Source organism: Bos mutus, chromosome 22 (assembly GCF_027580195.1).
Source record: "Bos mutus isolate GX-2022 chromosome 22, NWIPB_WYAK_1.1, whole genome shotgun sequence".
NCBI classification, from domain to species: Eukaryota; Metazoa; Chordata; class Mammalia; order Artiodactyla; family Bovidae; genus Bos; species Bos mutus.
In genome coordinates this window covers 43,800,415-43,825,810 of record NC_091638.1, presented here as the reverse complement: position 1 = coordinate 43,825,810, position 25,396 = coordinate 43,800,415, and the positions used below count along the sequence as shown (strand labels likewise).

General features: G+C 40.5%; 1 protein-coding gene and 1 long non-coding RNA gene across 5 annotated transcripts in view; one reads left to right on the top strand and one right to left on the bottom strand.

The window, feature by feature from the left end:
- DENND6A (DENN domain containing 6A) overlaps positions 1–21,052 on the bottom strand; it is a 73,495-nt gene extending 52,443 nt beyond the window's left edge. For all 4 annotated transcript variants that reach the window (XM_070360049.1, XM_070360048.1, XM_070360050.1 and 1 more), the window contains exons 1-3: positions 20,672–21,052; positions 3,762–3,800; positions 3,623–3,665 (exon numbers count right to left, since the gene is read on the bottom strand). In XM_070360049.1, coding sequence (XP_070216150.1) covers positions 3,623–3,665; positions 3,762–3,800; positions 20,672–20,908 — 319 coding nt within the window. In that variant the 5' untranslated portion in view covers positions 20,909–21,052. The remainder of the gene's footprint in view (positions 1–3,622; positions 3,666–3,761; positions 3,801–20,671) is intronic.
- A 68-nt stretch (positions 21,053–21,120) lies between these two features.
- On the top strand, positions 21,121–21,875 carry LOC138984726 (uncharacterized). Its single transcript, XR_011462005.1, has 2 exons — positions 21,121–21,255; positions 21,604–21,875. It is a non-coding gene; the product is annotated as an uncharacterized lncRNA (long non-coding RNA).
- Positions 21,876–25,396: the final 3,521 nt, after the last annotated feature.

Below are 25,396 nucleotides of genomic sequence, written 5' to 3'. Positions count from 1 at the left end.
CAGAATTCCAGGTCAAAACTTTGTCGTTATTTTGTCTGCTTCAGAAGTGGTTCCACCCACCCCCAGCTCAATACATGAATTGAGCGCCCATTTCAATGAGTGCTCCCTCTGTGGTAGGCACTGTCAGGAACATTTTGGATACATTAACTCATCTGGTCTTCATGTTTCTCAGGTAAGTTCCCACTGTTAGTCCTGTTTGTGAGGAGGAATTAGAGGCACAGAAAAATTAGGTAATCATCCGAAGAAATAAATCTGCTAAATGGTAGAGTAAGAAGAACCTTGAGAAGTCTGAATCTGGAGCTGATACTCTTGAGCATTATTATATCATACTGGTTCTTTCAAGTTAAAATGGACCTCAAAACACCACTTCCACTAATGTGAAATATCCAGAACAGGTAAATTCATTGAGACAGAAAGCAGACAGGTGGTTGCCTGGGGCTGGGTGAGGGGAGGGGAAGAGAAGGACAATGGAGCATGGAGCGGGTGATAAATATTTTCTAAAACTGACTGAGGCAATAACAGTTGCACAACTCTGTGACTGTACTAAAAATCACTGACTTGTACATTTTATAAGAGTGAACTGTATCTCATAAATCTTTTTTTTATGGTACTTCACTGCCAACTGGAGCAAATCAAAAGTTTCTTTTCTCCTCTCAAAAAACAAAAAATCCTTCTAAAAAGTACCCCTCTGACTGAAGAGTTGCCGAACTCACTGGTTTCTGGGCCAGTCCTGTCAGTTTCAGCAACTCCCATACAAACACCAAGCAGTATGCCACAAACAGCTCTCCTCCTATTTATCAAGGGCACAGATGATTTTATCTTCTACATCTGCCAATGAAACCAAGCCTGCAAAGCTACAGGTAAACAGAAGACACTTTCCCATATCAAAAATATTACTTGAGATTTGAGGGAAAAAAACTTACATATTTTTTTCTAAAGGGAAGAGACAACTTCAGAGTATTTTTATTTCAGCAGAAAACAGCTATAGAGCAGATCAGAGTAAGACTAATAAAAGAAAACATGAGACTTTAAGCGTGAGCTCCATTCCTGGCCTCCAACTCTATGTGGTTACTCTCTTTGTGATGAGAGTTGGACATGCTGAGAAACAGGAGTTTAGAGCAGAGCTTCTCAAAGTGTAGTCCACAGACTGACTCTTGTTACAATACATGACAAAATAAAAACTCAAATTGAGAGCACACATTTAGAAGCCCTTACAGCAAATTGATATTCCCATGACAAATCCGGACTTTCATATGGTTTTTCCCCTTTTCATGGTTCTAAAAGTTCATGTGCATAGCATTCTGTAAAAGCACTGGTCCACAACAGATTGGAAATTTTTTAAAAATCAAAACTGTCCTTCAATACAGATGAGTGTGAGAATGTGAGGAGAACTGTTTTCACTATTGAGAAGTGTAAAATACATGACGATATCCCAGCTGTTTACAGAGGAAAAAAAAAATCTGTTGAGACAAACACTATCTTACGTCTAATCCATCCAGAATAAGGATTAATCTTTCCCTTGGATTCATCTTTACTTGAAACTCTCTACTAATGCTGAGTTTTCCCTCTGGTCAGGTTTAGAACATGGTGATTATAGTCCTTGGCTATCCATCACAGCCTAAGGATCAGGAATGCATATATCCAAATGATATTATAGTAAATAATGAGAAAAATAGCTGACAAATATTTATCAGAGAGAAACCATCCTTTAAACATAGGTTCCTAAAGATAAAAGCCATTCAAATGGAACAAAAGACTGAAATCTAAAAACAAAAAAACAAAACTTTTTTCTCAAGTCACAGTACCTTAGGTGTGTGTATTGGTAGTGGGGGAAGGAAGTGGACTGCCAAATCCTCCCACTGAGAATCCCCAATTCTTCTTTATCTATATAACTTAACATAGACTCTAAATGCTGTTTTGCTTTTTTTTAGAGTGTGCACCATGGAAACTAAAGCTAGATTATGATTCTCTCCTAGAGATTGCTCTACTCCACCTTCTGCAACAATTCAGCTATCTTGGAAAAAATCAAATCCATTCCAAAGTTGGCATGGTACTGATTTCAATTTCCATTTAATGAACGCACAAGTGAAACAAACTATTTGGACAATCGCAATTGAGAATAGCGATCTCAAATATATACAAAATGCAGAGTCTCTTGTTGTCTAGATTAATATTCATCTGTTAAAATGGCAAGGTTGATTTTACTTCTAAGCACCAACCATATTTTGAATAAAAAGAAGCACACTTCATTTGATGTGCAGCCTATAAAAAAGGCTTTACAAAACATACGTGGGTCATTCAAACGCCTAAAATACTGAACACATTCTTCTTTTTGGCCCCATGGAGTCCTAACCACTGGACCGCCAGAGAATTCCCTGAACAAATTCTCATTTTCCAGATTTACACTTGAGTTTACGTTCCAATAAGAAAATGACTCATATACAGACTACAAAACTACAAAAGACTATCCAATTAACTTCTTAGTTTTGATGCGCATGTAGAGAGGTGAAAGACAGCCATGAAAACCAGCCATGATCTGAATGATCTGAAAGAGAAGAGTGTGCAGTGTAATCCACTGGGATTCCAATCACATAAAGTCTGTTTATCCTGTAATCCATACAACTCAGCTGACCTTTAATCATGGAAGTCCAATCCAACACTCACTAAATCAGAACTACATGTGTGCGCTTTAACATCCTTTCATTAACAGGCAAAACATGCAAAAAGAGTCTGTTAATCCAGGTCACAACAAAAGTCCTCCTGGGATTTCTCAAAGCCATCTTTTTTTACTAAATTATTTTTTCCTTACATATTTCATGAAAGCTGAGTTCGAAATGTATAGAGAAAATCTCTAGAGCATTTATAAGGAAAAGAGAAAATGCTTTAAAAAACTAAAATGTCATGTCTCCCAAATCAGATTATCTAAACTAAATTAACAGGATATTAGAAGTAACCACAAAAGGAAAAGGAATCTGAAGTGCCTTTGAGTCACAGTATTCTAACTGTGTGGTCTAAGAAGTTGTGTTCTGGTCACTCTAAGCCTGAAAAACTATTTTGAAGTGAAACACAAAAGGCAACCTGAAAGATTTCAACAATTAGGGTCACACAAAGACAGAGTTTGAAAGAGACCAGCAAAACCGTTTAATAATAGCAAACACTTATAAAATACTTTCTATAGTCAAGCACTATTCCGAATGCTTTATATATACTAACTCATATAAACTTTTGCAAATAACTGATGGCCAGGCTTTATAACCATGTTCACCCTGATATTTTTTAAATCCCTACTTTTACAGAGTTCTTGGAACTAAAAGAAAACTACTTCCTATAAATCCTCAAACACACCAATGTTGCTGATTTTCAGGCTTATTATTTCAACAGTTTATTGCTCCATGCTCTTTTACCTCATTACGAGACAATAGTTACTTTAAAAGCTGAACAACTAACACCAACATAAGATGTGACTAGACATCATAAACTAGATATCAAAATCACTAATCCATTAGGCTGAAAATGACTTTGCTAGACTACTATGCTATTTTAATTAATTTTCACATATTAAGAACAAAATCAGTATTCTCAATATAAAATTCAACAGAAACACCACATGAAAAATAGTTACCTGAATTTGAATCTGGAAAAGACAAATAGCAAATATTGGTTTTCTGAAAAAGAAAACAAAAACTATATATGCTGACACATACACACCAATAAAAACAGAAATACAACAGTAAACAACCTAGAGCAATGTATTCACTTACTTCTTTATCAGTAAGTCTGGAATGCTGAGGATAGATTACCTGGAAGAAAAAGAGAGTAAACTTTGTTAGATAAATATATGAAGTATATACTACAAACATTAGTAGGGACCTCTAAAATACTAGTCAGCTATTATCAAATCGTTTCATGAAACAGTTCACAGTGAAAACAGTGAAACGGGAGAAGCTGGGAGAATTGAGTAGGGTTTACATTTGGCAAAAAAAAAAAAAATTGTTTTAAACCAAAGTTATCTCTAAAACTTGGGTGAAATTTTGAGTTATCAAGAATAATTTACCTGTGGAGAAAAGGGAACCCTTCTACACTGATGATGGGAATGTAAATTCGAACAGCCACTATGGAGAACAGTATGAAGATTTATTAAAAAATTAAAAATAGAAATACCGTATGACCCAGCAATCCCCCTCCTGGGCATACACCAGAGAAAACCATAATTTGAAAAGATACATGCATCCAAATGCACTATTCTTAATAGCCAGGACACGGAAGCAACGTAACTGTCCATTAACAGAGGAATGGATAAAGAAGTGGTATGTATATACAAAGGAATATTACTCAGCCATTAAAAAAATGCCCTTTGCAGCAAAACAGATGGATCTAGAGATTGTCATACTAAATAAGTCAGACTCAGAAAGGCAGATATCAAATGGCATTGCTTATATGTGGAATGTAAAAAAGAAAGGTACAAATGAACTTAAATTACAAAACAGAAGTAGAGTCATAGATAAAGAACACAAATGTAGGTTTACCAGGAATGGCAGGGGGCAGGGATGAACTGGGAGATTGGGACTGATACATACACACTACTACATGCAAAACAGATTTAACTAATAAGGACTATGGGCTTCCCTGGCAGCTCAGATGGTAAAGAATCTGCCTGCAGTGCAAGAGACCTGGGTTCAATACCTGGGTTGGGAAATCCCTGGGAAAGGGAACAGCTACCCACTCCAGTATTTTTGAAAAATATATATATAAAATTGTTCCATCTTTTTCATATCTACCTGATCATTACCCTGATAGCTTAGTTGGTAAAGAATCCACCTACAACGCAGGAGACCTTGGTTTGATTCCTGGGTTGGGAAGATCCTCTGGAGAAGTGATAGGCTACCTACTCTGGTATTCTTGGGCTTCCCTTGTGGCTCAGCTGGTAAAGAATCCACTTGCAATGAAGGAGACCTGGGTTTCATCCCTGGGTTGGGAAGATCCCCTGGAGAAGGGAAAGGCTACCCACTCCAGTATTCTGGCCTGGAGAATTCCATGGATTGTATAGTCCATGGGGTCACAAAGAGTCGGACACAACTGAGCCAACTTTCACTTCACTTTCACTTCCAATAAGGAACATCATAGGAAACTCTACTCAGCTCTCTGTAATGGCCTATATGAGAAAAAAATGTAAAAAAGAGTGGATATATGTATACATATAACTGATTCACTTTACTGTATACCTTAAACGAGCGTAGCATTATAAGTCAGCTAAACTCCAGTAAAAAGTTTAAAAAAATTTACCAATTGAATTGCCAGCAATTCAAAGTTTATAAAGTCTTTTTTTTTGTAGCCTAAAATCTAAAGAGATCTTGAGCTACCAGCTGGTAGCTACTTCAAGAAATAATTTTCAATTGATTCCAAGAAATACAAATCATTACTTATTAAAAGTAAAATGAAAAGGAAAAAAATAATTACCTGCAGTTTAAGAAATATCAGAGGCCATCTTCCTGCCATAAAGCCTATCCCAATTTCTCCAATCCCTTTAAATAATCAGAACACTTTCCTAGACAGCTCCATTTAGTGCCTGCAGTGACCACAGCCACCTTCTGAGGGAAACTCCTGCCTCAGAGCCCCCACAAAGGAAGCAAGATGAGGCTACAACAAGCACTGGCAAACACCAGACCCAAGAGCACCCACTCTATACATCAATCAACTGCCCAGATGTGGCTGGGCATGAAAATTCTGCCCAAATATCAGTGCCCAAGTTGGGCCAGTACAGATTCTCTGGAATGTGAAGAAGATAGGGGTACTCTGAGGAGCAGGTTAGCTAGTGGCTGATAACCAAAAGGTGAAAAAAATCACACAAAATGTAGCTGAACTGTTTTAATACTGGCTTGCTAATGTGGGGATCCATGGCTTCTCAATTCTGGAAGAATCCATGAGTTCTTCTATTCTGCAGTTGTCCAAGAGTCTGAAAATCTTACATTTCTAGAAATAACATACAGTAATAGCACATAATGGGGCTTCCCTCATAGTTCAGCCGGTAAAGAATCTGCCTGCAATACAGGAGACTCAGGTTCAATTCTTGGGTCAGGAAGATCCCCTGGAGAAGGAAATGGCAACCCACTCCAGTATTCTTGCCTGAAGAATCCCATGGACAGAGAAGCCTAACAGGCTACAGTCCATAGGGTCACAAGAGTCGGACATAACTTAGCGACTACAGAAAGAGAGAGAAAGATAGCACATGATAAACCGTATTAAAGTGATTTTACATATTTATTTATTTAGTTCTCACAATAATAGACAAGGCTAGTAAAATGGTATCACCATTTTACATATAAGAAAACTAAGGTAAAATAAAAAGATGAGAATTAACCTTTTCTGAGCATCTTTTAGAGTTTCTAGTTTTCATAACCGGAGAAGGCGATGGCACCCCACTCCAGTACTCTTGCCTGGAAAAGCCCATGGATGGAGGAGCCTGGTAGGCTGCAGTCTATGGGGTCGCTAAGAGTCAGACACGACTGAGCGACTTCCCTTTCACCTTTCACTTTCATGCACTGGAGAAGGAAATGGCAACCCACTCCGGTGTTCTTGCCTGGAGAATCCCAGGGATGGGGGAGCCTGGTGGGCTGACGTCTATGGGGTCGCACAGAGTTGGACACGACTGAAGCGACTTAGCAGCAGCAGCAGCAGCAGTTTTCATAACAACTCTGTCAATTCTTCTTATCTTTACAGAAAAGGGCACAAGTACACATTGGTTACATAGCTCTCCTAAATTTTTTTCATTTAGTAGGTGCCAGAGCCAGGCCTTGAACTTAGGTCTGTCTGATATCAAAGTACACAAGCACCACTCCTCATCCCACCCATAGTGGCACTCACTAACATGCAATCGCAACCCTCTTTCCCCACAGCCAGGACGTGACATACACTGCTTCTCAATTCAGGGGTATGGGGTGGATCTACAGGGCTGATATGTCACATGAAAACACCCATTCTATTCCTGGAAGAGAGAATGACACCAACTGAATATTTGCTCTGTTTTGCTTTGTATCCCATGTTGTGACCAAGCTGACTTAACCTCTGTCTCCATAACTCATGAAGGTAAGAAACTGGTCTGTTTTGTTCAACTCTCTTCACACCTAGAACTGTTTCTGGTGCATAGTAGACACTAAAGAAATATTTCTCCAATCAGTGGATATACTCTCACATTAGTTCTATTTGACAACTCAGTATTTAGTAAAATGTTGTCTTCTTTAAGTATACATAGATCTCCCCTGCTTCACCTTGAGATCATTTTCCTTGTTACCTTTAAAGGAGAAATGGCAAACTTATAATCTACTTAGCCATATTTATGAAAATCTCATTACATGTAAATTACACTAGAGTTTGCTGGTCTAAAACATATTGACAAGTTTAGTGGTCTGTAACAGCTCAAACTTAGTCTCTAAAATCACTTTTATGTGAATGCCCTTCAAATTTTTATTTCCTCAAATCAAAACATCAATTGAAAAGCAAATATACAAAGTTAAATTTTTTGGTATTACATGAAGACATCAACCATGGTTCCTTTGGATTTTGGTTTCTTAAGTTTCAAAATATTAGCATGATAATATAAAAAACAATATTGCTATGTTTTACCCACATATAGCAGTACCTTAAATATATATATATACATAAAACATGTATATATGTGTATGGATGTATATATTTAAGGGGCTTATATATGCTATATATATTTATTAATAAGTAACTTTTTTTAAAGATATGAAAACTGCATAATCTATCCAAGTCTGCCTTTTATGGGATTCCCTGGTGGCCCAGTATTAGAACTCCACCCTTCCACTTCAGGGGACCTGGGTTCAACCCCTGATCATGCAAGTAGGATCCCAGAAGCCGCACAGCAAGGGCAAAATATAAATAAATAAATAAAAAGTCCACCTTTTAAAAATTCTGATTGTACTAGACTGTCAAATAGTATCTAGAATTTCATTTTAATGTATTCTGTTAGAACTACTCAGTGTCTTATTTTGGAACAAATATGATGTTGTAAAAGAAACAATGCATATTTATATGCTATAAATATAAATGGCCACACTGTACTTAAGATCAGAAAAATTCATACTTAACTTTAAAAACCTCAACTCCCTATTTAAAAAACAAAAGAAAGAAAAGTAACCACCACCAAGTATATGGAAGTGCACAAATTGCCACCATTACTAGAATTGTTTTCTATGTACATACTTTATTTTGCTTTTTAAAAAAAAGCTTAAATAATAAGTTTGTGCTTAGTCGCTCAGTTGTGTCTGACTCTTTTGTGACCCCATGGACTGTAGCCCACCAGGCTCCTCTGTCCATGGGCATTCTCCAGGCAAGAATACTGGAGTGGGTTGCCATGCCCTCCTCCAGGAAAACAGAAGTTTGGGCAATGACTATTAGTTTGGTCAGTTAGCTCCTGATACCTACATGGGAATTAACCAACTGTAGATTGGCTCCAGAACCTGGAGATGCCTCTCACTTGAAGTTTTCTCACTCCATAGCTCAAGTAAAGGCATCTCTGTCCCCCCAGCCACTGGCATTCCTAGGAGGCATCAAAGGGAGACAGAGAGAATCAACTAATGTCAGTCTGGTTTTGTTACCTATGTTAAGATCTCCCATGTTACAACAAAAAGGGGAGAGAGAGGTGGTCAGTTAATAACCCAAGAGAAAATTAAGTTTTATTTGATATAATTATTAAGGCCTAAATATGATAACAGGCTGGATGGAGCTCAAGCTGGAATCAAGATTGCCAGGAGAAATATCAATAACCTCAGATATGCAGATGACACCACCTTTATGGCAGAAAGTAAAGAGGAACTGAGGAGCCTCTTGATGAAGGTGAAAGAGGAAAGTGAAAAAGCTGGCCTAAAACTCAACATTCAAAAAACTAAAATCATGGCATCTAGTCCCATCACTCCATGGCAAATAGATGAGGAAACAATGGAAACAGTGACAGACTTTATTTTCTTGGGCTCCAAAATCACTGCAGATGGTGCTGCAGCCATGAAATTAAAAGATGCTTGCTTCTTGGAAGAAAAGTTATGGCAAATCTAGATAGTGTACTAAAAACCAGAGACATCACTTTGCTGACAAAGGTCCATCTAGTCAAAGCTATGATTTTTTCAGTAGTCATGTATGGATTTGAGAATTGGACCAAGAAGAAGGCTGAGCAGCAAAGAATTGATGCTTTTGAACTGTGGTGTTGGAGAAGACTCTTGAGAGCCCTTGGACTGCAAGGAGATTAAACCAGTCAATCCTAAAGGAAATCAACCCTGAGAATTCACTGGAAAGACTGATGCTGAAGTTGAAGTTCCAATACTTGGATCACCTGATGCAAAGAGCTGACTCATTGGAAAAGACCCTGATGCTGGGAAAGGTTGAGGGCGGGAAGAGAAGGGGGTGACAGAAGATGAGATGGTTGGATGGCATCACTGACTCAATGGACATGATTTGAGCAAACTCTGGGAGACAGTGAGGGACAGAGAAGCCTGGAATGCTGCAGTCCATGGGGTCACAAAGAGTTGGACACGACTGAGCAACTGAACAGCAACAAAATATGATCACATATTTCACATCATGATATGACAGAAAAAAATATGCCTAAGAAAAATATTAATATATCTGCTGGAAAATAGTATTACAAAATGTTTTAAATGGGTGTATTCAAAGGTACATCTCTCTGCTATTTGCCCTTATATACCTACCATTCCCACCTCAGTATGAAAATAATCATGGTCCCAGGAGGAGGAAAATTAGGAATACCAGCTAACTTACAGCCAGTATCACTGGGACATGGAAAAAATTCATTCCTGCCATGCACCCAAGTTGTGTGCAAATGGGTGTCAACCTGACATATGTGACTACATGTTTGTCTCTACCACATGACCCTGAGTGGTATTCCAGACCTGAGACTGCATTTCCCCAGAAATACTTGCCTTGATCTCCTACAGAAACATCAACTTGTATATAAGCATCATCATGACCTTAAGGAGAGCATGAATTCAAAACACAATGAGAATTAGGTCTTCAATGAACAAACAATAAAGTGTACTGCAAATGGAAATTGTTTATAGGCAAAAAAACAAGTCTACATTTTTCAACTGGTATTATCTTATGTAATTAACTGGCTGAAAAATATTTTAGGATATAGTAAATATAATATGATATCTCTTTTAAGAGACTTTTAAATATGAAAAATAAAGCAATGACATCCAGTAGCAATAAGTACACCAAAAATCCAAATGTCGATTGCTAAGTATCATTCTTCAGTAAAAAGAATCAGGGCTCCTTGGAGAGGTAGCTGATAACACAGCTGGGGCAGGAAAAATATAAGATGAGCCAAGAGCATCTTGTGGTGCCAGAAAGAAAAGAAGTGCTTAAAAAGGGGGAGGCATGATTTTCTGGACACAGAAACCAATCTGAAAGAAAAAAAAAGGTACCAATGTTCAAAACTGGAAAAATCTGACCAAAAACATAAACAACAGTAGTAACCCAAATAATAAAATAAGTATCCTTGAGTCCATATTGATAGAGAAGATGGAGAGACAGATGGTTGGGTGGATGGATGCAAATCATAAATCTGACACAGGCCTAGGCTACAGGATCCATAAAGATTTCTTACATTTCAACAATAAAAAGTCAAATAACCCAATATTTAAATGGGCAAAGGATTTCATTAGACATTTCTCATACAAAAGGCCAATAAGTACATGAAAAGATACTCGACGTCATTACTCATTAGGAAAGTACAGATAACATTACAGTAAGACACCACCTCATACTTCTACAATGGCTGTAATCGAAAGGACAGACGAAGTGGTAGCAAGGATATGGAGAAATAAGAACCCTCATACATTATTGATGAAAACAGAAAAAATGAAGTCATATTGGGAAACCATTTAATAGTTTCTCATAAACTTAAACATGGAATTACCATATGTCTCAGCAATTTTATTTGTAGGTGTATAGATTCAAGAGAAGTGAAAACATACATTCACACAAAAACCTGTATATGAATGTTTATAGCAGCACTATTCATTATAGCCAAAAAGTGGAAACAATCTAAATTTTCATTAAATGATGAATAAATTTAAAAAATGTGATATATCCAAATAATGGTATAAAACTCAACCATATAAAGGAATGAAGTACCAATACATTCTACAACAAGGATGAACCTTGAATACATACTAAGTGAAAGAAGCCAGACACAAAAGGCCACATGTTCTATGATTCCATTCATATGAAATATACAGAAAAAGAGAATGCAGAGAGGCAAATCAGATAGTGGTTGCCAGGGGCAGAAGGGAAAGGGAAATGGGTCATGACTGAAAGTGGACCTAAGGGAAATTTGAGGGCAGTAATAATATTGCTTCTTGATCTCTACTGTAGTGATATGGCACATTGACTTAATGAAAATTCACCAAAATACAGACTTAGGATTTGTATACTTTTTTATGTTACACTTCAATGAAAATGTTTACTGATTTTAAAAAGTGGAAAAAATAGCCAGAAATCATAGTATCCTCAAGTCTAAAATTTCTGCTTGCTGAAGATCTAATGTAAATTATGCTACTAGAAAACCAGATAGTTTGAACATGGAATGGACAGTAAAGCACTTCTCTCAAAAAGAGTAAAATTTATCATGTGTAAAATAGGTTGTCAGTGGGAAGTTGTTATGGGAGAAGGGAAGGGAGGCCCAAGAGGGAAGGAGCATATATAGATGTATTTTATATATATATATAATTATGACTGATTTGTGTTGTTGTATTGTTCTATGGCAGAAACCAACACAACAGCGTAAAGCAATTTTCTTCCAATTAAAAAAATAGTTTTTTAAAGAGTAAAGTTTAGATACAGTTTTCCATATTTCACATCAATCATCATAGCAAGTATAAAACATAAAGTACTGGTGAAAGAACTTGACAGTAGAACTTCCCAGATTATCTCCAGATTATATAATTTAATAACTGAATCAGAGACTGAAAAATGAAAGTGAAAGTGAAAATGTTAGTCACTTAGTCATGTCCAACTGTAGCCCACCAGTCTCCTTCGTCCTTGGAATTTTCCAGACAAGAATACTAGAGTGGACTGCCATTTCCTTCTCCAGGGGATCTTCCTGACCCAAGAACTGAACCCGGATCTCCTGCATTGCAGGCAGACTCTTTACCATCTGAGCTACCAGGGTAGGAATCGGAGATTACTACCACCAAAGAAGCCCTTGTAGAATCTGGGAGCCTAAGAAGCTCAAGGGGTCACTAAGGTTTTAAATCTCAAATAATAGAGCTACATTAAGTTACCATGAACTGCTACTATTTCACAACGAAATTTAAAGGCCATTATTGGTCGTGGTGGTTTAGTCGTGTTTGACTCTGGCAACACTATGGACTATAGCTTGTGTCCATGGGATTTCCTAGGCAAGAAGGCAATATCCTTCTCCAGGGCATCTTTCTGACCCAGAGATGGAATCCAGATCTCCTACACTGCATGCATATTATTTATTGACTGAGCCACCAGGGAAGTCAAAGGCCATTATTAATACCCTGCATATCCTATCCTAACCTTCACTGTGGCATGGCCTACCTTCCACGCTAGACTCTAATCTCAATGAAGGAAGAGATGATCAAGGCTTTATCTACAGAACATACCAATGTTTGGATATGGCAGTTGTCCAATAAATATCTGAATAGATGGCTCAATGAGACAGTATAACATGCAATTACACACACCCATTTCGATTAAAACAGTGAACATGCTGAGGATCAAACACTGAGGCTTTAAGTCACCAGAAGAGAGAAAGAAACAAAGAACACCTTTCACATAACTGCCTTTATCCTTCTCAGAAAATAAACAGAAACTTTCCTAAGATACAGAAAACTGTGATGACTACTCTAGGTTCTACTTTGCTAGGGGATAAGGAGGAATACATAAGCAGTGACTCAAAAAAAAACAAAAACAGAAGGGAAAGAAAGGAGAGTCAGTTCTGCTAAATGCTCTTTCAAAAACGGCCTAAGTTTACCCAAGAGCAGAGCTTTATCTTCAATTTGTTAGGGAAAAATAAAAAAGGTTGAGGGAGGATCAATAATCAAATGATTATAAACTATCCTGCTTTTTATAATTTCAGTTCAGTTCAGTTCAGTCACTCAGTCGTGTCCGACTCTTTGCGACCCCATGAATCGCAGCACGCCAGCCCTCCCTGTCCATCACAAACTCTCGGAGTTCACTCAGACTCACGTCCATCGAGTCAGTGATGCCATCCGACTCTTTGCGACCCCATGAATCGCAGCACGCCAGCCCTCCCTGTCCATCACAAACTCTCGGAGTTCACTCAGACTCACGTCCATCGAGTCAGTGATGCCATCCAGCCATCTCATCCTCTGGCGTCCCCTTCTCCTCCTGCCCCCAATCCATCGCAGCATCAGAGTCTTTTCCAATGAGTCAACTCTTCACATAAGGTGGCCAAAGTACTGGAGTTTCAGCTTTAGCATCATTCCCTCCAAAGAAATCCCAGGGCTGATCTCCTTCAGAATGGACTGGTTGGATCTCCTTGCAGTCCAAGGGACTCTCAAGAGTCTTCTCCAATACCACAGTTCAAAAGCATCAATTCTTCGGCGCTCATCCTTCTTCACAGTCCAACTCTCACATCCATACACGACTACAGGAAAAACCATAGCCTTGACTAGATGGACCTTTGTTGGCAAAGTAATGTCTCTGCTTTTGAATATACTATCTAGGTTGGTCATAACTTTTCTTCCAAGGAGTAAGCGTCTTTTAATTTCATGGCTGCAGTCACTATCTGCAATGATTGTGGAGCCCAAAAATATGAAGTCTGACACTGTTTCCACATCTATTTCCCATGAAGTGATGGGACCAGATGCCATGATCTTCGTTTTCTGAATGTTGAGTTTTAAGCCAACTTTTTCACTCTCCTCTTTCACCTTCATCAAGAGGCTTTTGAGTTCTTCTTCACTTTCTGCCATAAGGGTGGTGTCATCTGCATATCTGAGGTTATGGATATTTCTCCCGGCAATCCTGATTCCAGCTTGTGCTTCTTCCAGCCCAGCGTTTCTCATGATGTACTCTGCATAGAAGTTAAATAAACAGGGTGACAATATACAGCCTTGACGAACTCCTTTTCCTATTTGGAACCAGTCTGTTGTTCCATGTCCAGTTCTAACTGTTGCTTCCTGACCTGCATACAGATTTCTCAAGAGGCAGGTCAGGTGGTCTGGTATTCCCATCTCTTTCAGAATTTTCCACAGTTTATTGGGATCCACACAGTCAAAGGCTTTGGCATAGCCAATAAAGCAGAAATAGATGTTTTTCTGGAACTCTCTTGCTTTTTCCATGATCCAGTGGATGTTGGCAATTTGGTCTCTGGTTCCTCTGCCTTTTCTAAAACCAGCTTGAACATCAGGAAGTTCACGGTTCACATATTGCTGAAGCCTGGCTTGGAGAATTTTGAGCATTACTTTACTAGCGTGTGAGATGAGTGCAATTGTGCGATAGTTTGAGCATTCTTTGGCATTGCCTTTCTTTGGGATTGGAATGAAAACTGACCTTTTCCAGTCCTGTGGCCACTGCTGAGTTTTCCACATTTGCTGGCATATTGAGTGCAGCAGTTTCACAGCATCATCTTTCAGGATTTGAAATAGCTCAACTGGAATTCTATCACCTCCACTAGCTTTGTTTGGAGTGATGCTTTCTAAGGCCCACTTGACTTCACATTCCAGAATGTCTGGCTCTAGGTCAGTGATCACACCATTGTGACTGTCTGGGTCGTGAAGATCTTTTTTTGTACAGTTCTTCTGTGTATTCTTACCACCTTTTCTTAATATCTAATTTAACTGACCTGAAATTCTCTTCATCAAAGAGGTGAAATACAAACTATATGTACATAGAAATAGGTTATGTCATAGATAATCAGCAAAGTGAAACCTACAAAACTTGATTCCCAGAAAGTGCTTTAAATACTTGTGACTTACACAAGGTTAGCTTGGATGATTCACATCCAAAGCTGTGTATTTTTTAAATAAATTTAAGGCAAAACAATAGGAGTGACAGAATAGCCAAGATAGTCCCACACTGGTTATTGAATGTATGAGGACGCTAATTATAAAAAGCAGCTAATATACTGGGCATGCATTAAATGACAGACATTAATTTTTACATGCTTTTATCTCACTTAGTACCTCCAGTAACATTTGCAGGATATTATTTTCCCATTTTATAGTTGAGGAAAATGAGACTCAGAGAACTGAAGAAACTGGCCAAAAATCTGTTAGCATATGTTCAACACCCCAAGCTTGTGTTCTTTGCACTAGATTGAAATTCTGTCCAACAAGTTGATAGGTCATGGCCTTCAAGAGGGGGAAAGCCACCAATGATTTCTCAACTCATAAAATCACAGGCTGGAGAGGTTCAAGAAAGTGAAAGTGAAAGTGAAGTCGCTCAGTCGTGTCCGACTCTTTGTGACCCCATGGACTGTAGCCTACCAGGCTCCTCCCTCGATGGGATTCTCCAGGCAAGCGTACTGGAGTGGGTTGCCATTTCCTTCTCCAGGGGATCTTCCCGACCCAGGGATTGAACCCAGGTCTCTCGCATTCCAGGCAGACGCTTTAACCTCTGAGCCACCAGGGACGTTACCTCCTATGATGTTCTACATGTTCTATGAGTTCACATGATTTGCATATGAGCGTGTATGTGTGCTCAGTTGCTCAGTCATGTTCGACTCTTTGTGACCCCATGGACTACAGCCCACCAGGCTCCTGTATCCATGGGATTTTCCAGACAAGAATACTGGAGTGGGCTGCCGTTTCCTTCTCAAGAGGATCTTCCTAACCCAGGGATTTAAAGGCTCTCAAAAATGAAGACCATCTCTAAGGAAGAGTGTACAGGTGGCAAACAACTCTTCACAATGTGAAGAAAAATAGAAATTACTAAATATCTAAATTAGGGGAAATAGTTAAATAAGTGGTAGTCCATAAAATTATATTTATGAAGAATCTTTAATGCTATGGCAAATTGTTTATGAGAATCCTTGTCAATAAAGGCAGACCCTTAAAGCAGATCTGTTTGGGAGATTGCTGCCCAGACCATGCTTCAAAGTGTCCCTTCCCTTTGCTGGGGTGAACCTAAGTGGCCACTACGGAAACCCTGTCTCCTTACCACAGCTGACTAAACAAAAGGGAGCATCTGACCCATGCTGAACCAATCAGATACTCTAGTATTTGAATTGAGCTTCTGCCTGGCACCAGAATACAAAAGTAGAAGCTTGGCTAAAATCAGTACGATGGAAACCCAAAGTCAGGTGAAATGGGGGAGCAGAAATTGAGATCCTTGCAGAGGAAACCAGCCTCAGCACAAAGAATGGAAGAGACAGGCAAAGAGAAGCAGAGACAAAAGACCACACAGCTCCATAGAGACAAAGGCAAAATCCTGGGGCTTTCCAAATCCCATGAGGTTCAACCCTGCTTCCTGCAACTGGGTTCCCAAAGACTCCTTACAATCAATTTCTCTTTACTTAAATTTGAGAGGATTGCTGCTCTTAATATTCAAATTTGTCCTTGACAGATACAAAATTATGTAAAGAAAAAAAAGGCACTAACAAAAATGCCAAATATCAATCTCTTAGTATAATTATGAGTGCTGCTTTCTACTATTTATAATTTCCTTTCTTGCCAGATTTTCAACAATGAGCATATTATTACTCAATCAGGGGGGAAAAAAAAAAAAACATGGAATAAATGAGGCAATTCTAAATTCAGATAATGAAGGCTTTACCATATAATCAGGTAATTTCACAGAGCTGGAAGTGACATAGAGTATATAAAATCCAGAAGATTTCAAACCTTGTTTCACAGGACGCATGGTGTCACAGTGGTGATGCTAGGGCCATCTCAGGGGATGAGAAAGAAGCTGAGCACACCTCCTGCAGTCAACACCTTTTGTGGTCTCTTCCCAACTCAAAAGAGCCCCTTCACTGTTCCCTTCTAGGTCAGGGTTGCCAGGGGACATGTTATGCAACACAGACCACTCCTCCAACCACTTAGGTCTTCAGCTGATTGTAGCACACTGAGAATCTACCCCAAACCAGGCCTGAGTATCTTCCTCTGGTGTTTGGGATGGCAATGACATTTACTCTCTTCATTAAAGTGGCTGAAAAGGGCAACTTAGCCATAAAGATCACAGAAGCAGAGAAGTCAGTTTGCAATGGAGCATAAAGCGTGAACAAAATCCATAAACACGAGCATAAAGGAGGCTTTCCTGGTTTTGGATTCTAGCCATTTTCTCTAAGTCCCTTTAGTTTGTACCTTGGACATCTTGAAGTACCTCTGTGGCCTGAGCAAGTGTGCCTTTTTTCCCTAAGCGATAGTTTCTGTTGTCCAAAACAGAATATATACACACAAGCCCCATTTCAACGAGATTAGCCACTAAGGTACATCTGACTTTTTTCTTTTACACAGAGAAAGCTCCCCAATTTAAAACAAAACAAAACCGATTCTAGTATTTCAACTTCATTTTTCTGGTGAGAAAACTAAGGTTTAAAGGCCTCATCTCCACAAAGCTAAACTTAGGGGGTTCTCTTCATTGAAAAAGAGATTTTCAGTGCTTCCCAAACACAGACTTACATAGATCTTACTGAACCCAAGGCACTTGGATGCTTCATCAACATTGTTATTTAACCCTCACAACAATGCCATGATAAAGGCACTGTTAACCTGTCACAGAGGAGCGTAAGGCTCAGGAAAGCTAAGTAAAATGCCCTGAGTCACAGTGATTCAAGCCTACGAAGTCCAGCTTTAGAATCTAAGTTCTTGATCAATACTCTACTTAAGCAGGGATTTAAGCTTAAGTAAGTGGCATTGTTTAGGCATTTGTTTAAAATTTGCAAATGGTACTTTCTGTCATGGCAGAACAGACTTGTTAAGTCTCTCTCAAACTTAAGACTCAGTAACTGCATTTCTGATAACAGGACTGAGGTGGCGGATATACTGTCCAAACTTAGTTTTTAAGTTATTTTTCAATTAACTTCCCTTCTGAATCCCTATAGTTGTTCATTATAGGAAGTAGGGCTGAGGCTATTAATCCATTTACCCAACACAATTCCACACTTAGCTTTTTTGCCCCATTACAGCCACCCCTCCTGTCCATTTCTGGCCTTGATACGGTGGTAATGGGGCTTCCCAGGTGGCACTAGTGGTAACGAACCCACCTGCCAATGCAGGAGGCATTAAGAGACACAAGTTCGATCTCTGGGTCGGGAAGATCCCCTGGAGGAGGGCACAGACATTCACTCCAGTATTCTTGCCTGGAGAATCCCAGACAGAAGAGCCTGGCAAGCTACAGTCCATAGGGCTGCAAAGAGTCGGACACTGACTAAAACAATTTAGCATGCATTCATGGCCATAATGGAAAATGAAATATATACTTCTACTATCTTGTTATATTGTTAATTTATACTTTTTTTCTTCATTTTAAAAGTGGCAATATTCTACACTTCTCGGGAAAAGAAAACAAAATTAAATTGTGTTACCTCTTAATGTATTTTTCTTGGAATCCTTTATTAGGGAACCTTCTCCACCCTCACCCTTTCTAAAATCAGTGATTCTTAATCTGAGGACAAAGGATCAGGAGGTCCATAAATGCTCCTTAGACAGTTAGTAGAAGCATATACAAAATTTGTATTACTATTTTCCTAATGGCGAGAGCTCATGAAGTTTGTAACTTATTTGCATCTTGGACCTTCAAAAAAAAAAAAAAACCCAGAGACCTAAAGAAATAGGAAATGAAATTCAAAATAGTCTAAATAGTCTCAGGGATTCACATTTTTTGAGCACCTCAATACTTGGTGCTGCTGCTGCTAAGTCACTTCTGTCATGGCCAACTCTGTGTGACCCCATAGACAGCAGCCCACCAGGTTCCTCAGTCCCTGGGACTCTCCAGGCAAGAATACTGGAGTGGGTTGCCATTTCCTTCTCCAATGCATGAAAGTGAAAAGTGAAAGTGAAGTCGTTCAGTCGTGTTTGACTATTAGCGACCCCATGGACTGCAGCCTACCAGGCTCCTCCATCCATGGGATTTTCCAGGCAAGAGTACTGGAGTGGGTTGCTGCTGCCTTCTCCCAATACTTGCTAAGTATTGTTTATTTGGTCAGAAAAAACACAGAAGTGTTATAAAGAATGCCCAAATGGTGAGTCTGAATGGATCTCTTTTAACTATTTAAAAATGTTATCTTTCTGACTAAATTGTATTCTACTCTATATATATAGTTTCAGGTTAATATGTCAATGTAAATGATAGATGATTTACAAATCTCTTTTTTACAGTCTTGGGAACTATTATTTTCACCTTAAAGTGCTGTTTATGTACTATCAGTTTTTTATTGAACACTGTAATGCGCCAAGCACTACATTTAGCCCTATCCTCTAGTGTGATTAATTCTTGATTCTCTTCTAAATTTAGTCTTAATCTACAAATATGTTATAGTATATTCTTCATATATGTATGCCCAGAAACCAGGATAATACCTAGATCTTACAATGGCTGAGCAGGTAAAGAATCTGCCTCTGACGCAGGAGACACAGGAGACGTGGGTTCGATCCCCTAGTCATGAGATTCCCCTGCAGAAGGAAATGGCAACCACTCTAGTATTCTTGCATAAAAAATCCTATGACCAGAGGAGTCTGGCGAGCTACAGTCTAAAGGTTGGCAGAGTCAGACACAGCTGAGCAACTAAGCACAAGCACGCAATGTGTATCGAGCTGCATAAAATAACACACATGACAGGCTGACTACACACTCCACATTAAGAAATACATCCCTGAACAGTTTTCATAGACAACACATGCCACTGAAGTCAGAATGAGAAGATTCATTACAATCTGTCATTGCCACCAAAACAAAGATATCTTCTAGGCATCGGTCGTTCTTTTCTTGGATGCACAAAGACAAGTAATCCCTTATGCTACAAAAGGGGCCCTAAATAATGTCAAGAGTAGTTAAGATTACAATGCCTTTTAACAAGGCGCTATAAAGATTGAAAACTCGACAAATTCACAAGCGAACGATTTTCCTTCTGATTGTCTTGGTAGGAGCTTTCAGGTCGTTTCAGAAGCAACATCAAGAAGTAACAGAAATGAGGAACAAAGGCAGGAAAGGGCGAAAACCTCTGCTGAGATAAGCATTATGGCTCAGGCTGAGTGGAATGCTCTAAGAGTCCCTGCAAATGACCAAAACAATCTGAGTCTAAAAAAAAAAAGTTGGTTGTGTGAGGTTTGGCTACTATATTATAGTTCACCATATGTCAGGGACATTGTTCGCTTCTTGAAAAAGTCCCAAACATCCTGCCTGTGGTCTTCTCCGGGTGCCGCTAACCATTCTAGTTATTCCTGTGACACCGGGTTAAAGGAAAATGAAAACACGACCATCATCAGCCAGTATTTAGGAGGGGCCTAAAGAGAACTTTTCACCCTTAGCCACAGCCCACGATCCTCCCACGGGAACTGCCTCTGGACCGCAGCCCGGCTGACAGCGGAGGGGCTGCCGGCCACGCCCGGATGCGCAGCGGCCGGGGTCCAGCCCGGCCGGCCGGCGGGTCACACGCTCTGTCGGGGCCGCCCCGGCGCGGGGACAAAGTGCGGCCGGGCCTCACCTCCACGGCCTGGCCCAGCTCCAGGTCGAAGCCCACCACACACACGCAGTGCAGCCAGGCTGAGAAGCCGTCCCAGCGCAGCAGGCCCCGGCTGCGGCCCTCGTCCTCTTCATCGTCCTCTGGCGTGGCTCCCGCCACCACCACTGCCGGCGCCTCGCGCTCCTTGTTCGCCGCCACCGCCTCGTCCAACGGCCCTCGGGAGCCGGGCCCCGAGCCTGCCAGGCCCCGCAGAGCCATCCGCCGCCCCTGGCCGTTCGCGCCGCCTCCACGGAGGACCGCGCCGCAGAGGGCGCTGGGCTCCGCGCAGGCGCAGCCGCAGCTGTCGCAGCCGCGGGGGACGGGCCGGGCCGGGGAGGGGCCGCAGCGCACGTGATCCTGGGAGTCCGGCTCTGCGCGAGTAGTCTGGTCCCGCCCCCCGAACTTGGTGATGTCGCGCAAGCACTTGACTGAAACTGTCAAGCCGGCTCTAGCCTCCTTGCTTTAAAGCTCGTCAAGCCTGAAGCAGTGTATCCTGAAACCCTTCTTCGCAGTCCAGCGACCAGGGAAACAATTATTCTTGGAATGACACCGTTCGTAATTATAAGGTATTACAAAATTGTTAGAACATAGTGGTAACAGTGGCTAACATTTATTGAACACTTACTCTGTGACAGATGAAGTGCCAAGGAAGTAGTTACAAATATTACTTCATTGAATCTAGTGGGTAGACATATACTAGATATTTATACATCTTTTTAGATAAACTGAGGTTCTGAGAGGTTACCTGACTAGTCAAGCAAGTACTAAAACTCTGATGCAGGCTTGCAATGCACGCAGGCAATTTGCTGTGCGTTCATTCAGCAGTGTCCTCTCCACAAAGTCCCCTCCCATCTTTCTTGGCCTGGTTTCCTGTGACTCATTCAACACTCACACATCTCCGCACCCTTCTGCAGCGAGCACCTCTACAACAACCTATGGATTACTGTCTCTCAGCAAGAGTCTAGTCTCCTGAAGCTTAGTATTCTTGGAGATCGGCTTCGGACTGGTCTGTGGACTGATTATGGATCCACCCTGGTACTACTGACTAGGATTCATTCAGCGCCTACTATGCTGAGCATAAACTGAAGAACAGAAGTAAATAAGAAACACACAGTAATGCTCCAGTAGGAAAATGAGTAAAAGACAATGGATAATAACTCACAATAAACGTGTGTTTTGAAAAACAGCACAGTATTCATGCTTTTACACACTTTATCTTTAAAAAATATAAATTTATGTGGCTGTATTGATCTTAGTTGTGGCACTCGGGCTCTTGCTGTGTGTGGCTCAGAGCCTCCAGAGCACTTGGACTCAGTTGCTCTGGGCATGTAGCATGTGAGATCTTAATTCCAGTGTCCCCTGCTTTACAAGGTGGATTCTTCTTCTTTATTTGTGACCACTTCTGCATTTTTCCATTGTGTTTAATTTTTAAAACAATAGTTATTTTTTTGGCTGCGTTGGGTCTTCTTTGAGGTGCATGGGGGTTCTCATTACGGTGGCTTCTCTTGTGGAGCATGGACGGTAGGCGCCGGCTTCAGGAGTTGCGGTGTGGGGGCTCTAGAGCTTGGGCTCAGTAGTTGTGGCACAGGATCTTAGTTGTCCAGAGGCATGTGGGATCTTCCTGGACCAGGAACTGAGCCTGTGTCCCCTGCACTGGCAGGTGGACTCCCAACCACTGGACCACCAGAGAAGTCTCTACACAGATTATTTTATCTGATTATCCTAACACCCAAAAAGATGCGTGTGTGCTAAGTTGCTTCCGTCATGTCCAACTCTGCGAATCTATGGACTGCAGACCGCCAGGCTTCTCTGTGGAATTCTCCAGGCAAGGATACTGGACTGGGTTTCCATTTCCATTCCCACCTCCAGGGGATCTTCCCGAACCAGAGATCAAACCCACATCTCCTGCATGGGCAGGTAGGTTGTTTACCATTAGCACCACCTGGAAAGCCAAAAAGATAGGTCCTATTATTATTCCATTTTATAGGTAAGGACTCTGATGCTCCTCAAGATGTCAATAATGTCACAGCCAGTAGGTGGCAGGACAAAGACTTAAAACCCATTTCTCCCACTGAACCTCAGTTCCTAAGCATTTTGCTGTACTACCCAGTCGAATTTACCCTGTTTGACAAGAACTGTTTTGTCCATACCCATAGGATTTTTAGTTGAAATAAGTGTTAGCATCTCTCTTTTCAGGGAGAATTTCTAATATCCTCAGGCATCAATAGCGATGTTTGCTGGAGACTTTCTTTAGAATAGAAAATGATCTTTTCCCAGCATCAGGGTATTTTCCAAGGAGTCAGTTCTTTGCATCAGGTGGCCAGAGTATTGGAGTTTCAGATTTAGCATCAGTCCTTCCAATGAATATTCAGGACTAATTTCCTTTAGGATAGACTGGTTTGATCTCCTTGCAGTCCAAGGGACTCTCAAGAGTCTTCTCCAACACCACACTTCAAAAGCATCAATTCTTCGGCGCTCAGCTTTCTTTATGGTCCAACTCTCATATCCATACACGACTACTGGAAAAACCATAGCCTTGACTAGACGGACCTTTGTTGGCAAAACAATATCTCTTCTTTTTAATATGCTGTCTATATTGGTCATAACTTGCCTTCCAGGGAGCAAGCGTCTTTTAATTTCATGGCTGCAGTCACCATCTGCAGTGATTTTGGAGTCCAAGAAAATAAAGTCTGTCACTGTTTCCATTATTTCCCCAACAGTTTGCCATGAAGTGATGGGACCGGATGCCATGATCTTAGTTTTTTGACATTGAGTTTTAAGCCAACTTTTCCACTCTCCTCTTTCATCAAGAGGCTCTTTAGTTCTTCTTCACTTTCTGCCATAAGTCTGGTGTCATCTGAATATCTGAGGTTATTGATATTTCTCCCAGAAACCTTGATTCCAGCTTGTGCTTCATCCAGTCCAGCATTTCTCATGATATACTCTCCATATAAGTTAAACAAGCAGGCTGACAATATACAGCCTTGACGTACTCCTTTCCTGATTTGGAACCAGTCTATTGTTCCATGTCCAGTTCTAACTGTTGCTTCTTGATCTGCATACAGATGTCTCAGAGGCAAGTCAGGTGGTCTGGTATTGCCATCTCTTTAAGAATTTTCCGCAGTTTGTTGTTTAGAGTCGATTTAACATAGTTTCTATGTTTAACATTTGTATGGGATCTAAGGGGAAAAGGTTACGAGTGCTTCCTTCTTTATTGAGGTTCTGTCATTAGAACCTTTGAATCTGTAAGGCTCTTAGATCAGATTTTCTCTCCAAACCCTTCATCGTATTCATGAATTTTCTGTTTTTTTGGTCAGCCAGTTGTCATTCTAATACCCCTTATTAAGGTAAAATTCTCCAAGCCAGGCTTCAGCAATACGTGAACTGTGAACTTGCAGATATTCAAGCTGGTTTTAGAAAAGGCAGAGGAACCAGAGATCAAATTGCCAACATCCACTGGATCATGGAAAAAGCAAGAGAGTTCCAGAAAAACATCTATTTCTGCTTTATTGACTATGCCAAAGCCTTTGACTGTGTGGATCCCAATAAACTGTGTAAAATTCTGAAAGAGATGGGAATACCAGACCACCTGACCTGCCTCTTGAGAAATCTGTATGCAGGTCAGGAAGCAACGGTTACAACTGGACACAGAAGAACAGACTGGTTCCAAATAGGAAAAGGAGTACGTCAAGGCTGTATATTGTCACCCTACTTATTTAACTTATATACAGAGTACATCATGAAAAACACTGGGCTGGAAGAAGAACAAGCTGGAATCAAGATTGCCGGGGGAAATATCAATAACCTCAGATATGCGGATGACACCACCCTTATGGCAGAAAGTGAAGAAGAACTAAAAAGCCTCTTGGTGAAAGTGAAAGAGGAGAGTGAAAAAGTTGGCTTAAAGCTCAGCATTCAAAAAACTAAGATCATGGCATCCAGTCCCATCACTTCATGGCAAATAAATGGGGAAACAGTGTCAGACTTTATTTTTTTGTACTCCAAAATCACTGCAGATGGTGACTGTAGCCATGAAATTAAAAGAGGCTTGCTCTTTGGAAGGCAAGTTATGAACAACCAAGATAGCATATTGAAAAGCAGAGACATTACTTTGCCAACAAAGTCCATCTAGTCAAGGCTATGGTTTTTCCAGTAGTCATGTATGGACATGAGAGTTGGACTGTGAAGAAAGCTCAGTGCCGAAGAATTGATGCCTTTGAACTGTGGTGCTTGAGAAGACGCTTGCGGGTCCCTTGGACTGCAGGGAGATCCAACCAGTCCATCCTAAAGAAGATCAGTCCTGAGTGTTCATTGGAAGGACTGATGTTGAAGCTGAAACGCCAGTACTTTGGCCACCTGATGGGAAGAGGTGACTCATTTGAAAAGACCCTGATGCTGGGGAAGATTGAGGCAAGGGGAGAAGGGGATGACAGAGGATGAGATGGTTGGATGGCGTCACCAATTCAGTGGAGATGAGTCTGAGTACACTCTGGGAGTTGGTGATGGACAGGAAGGCCTGGCGTGCTGCGGTTCATGGGGTCACAAAGAGTTGGACATGACCAAGCCACGAACTGAATTGAACTGAAGGTAAAGTCACTACCTTGCAAAGTTGCTATTTTCTGGGTGTTCATGAGGGATAGAAAGTGCTTCCTGTTATGGAGACAAGATCAACTGCTTTGTAATGTACACTCATTGGTCTAAGTTGTG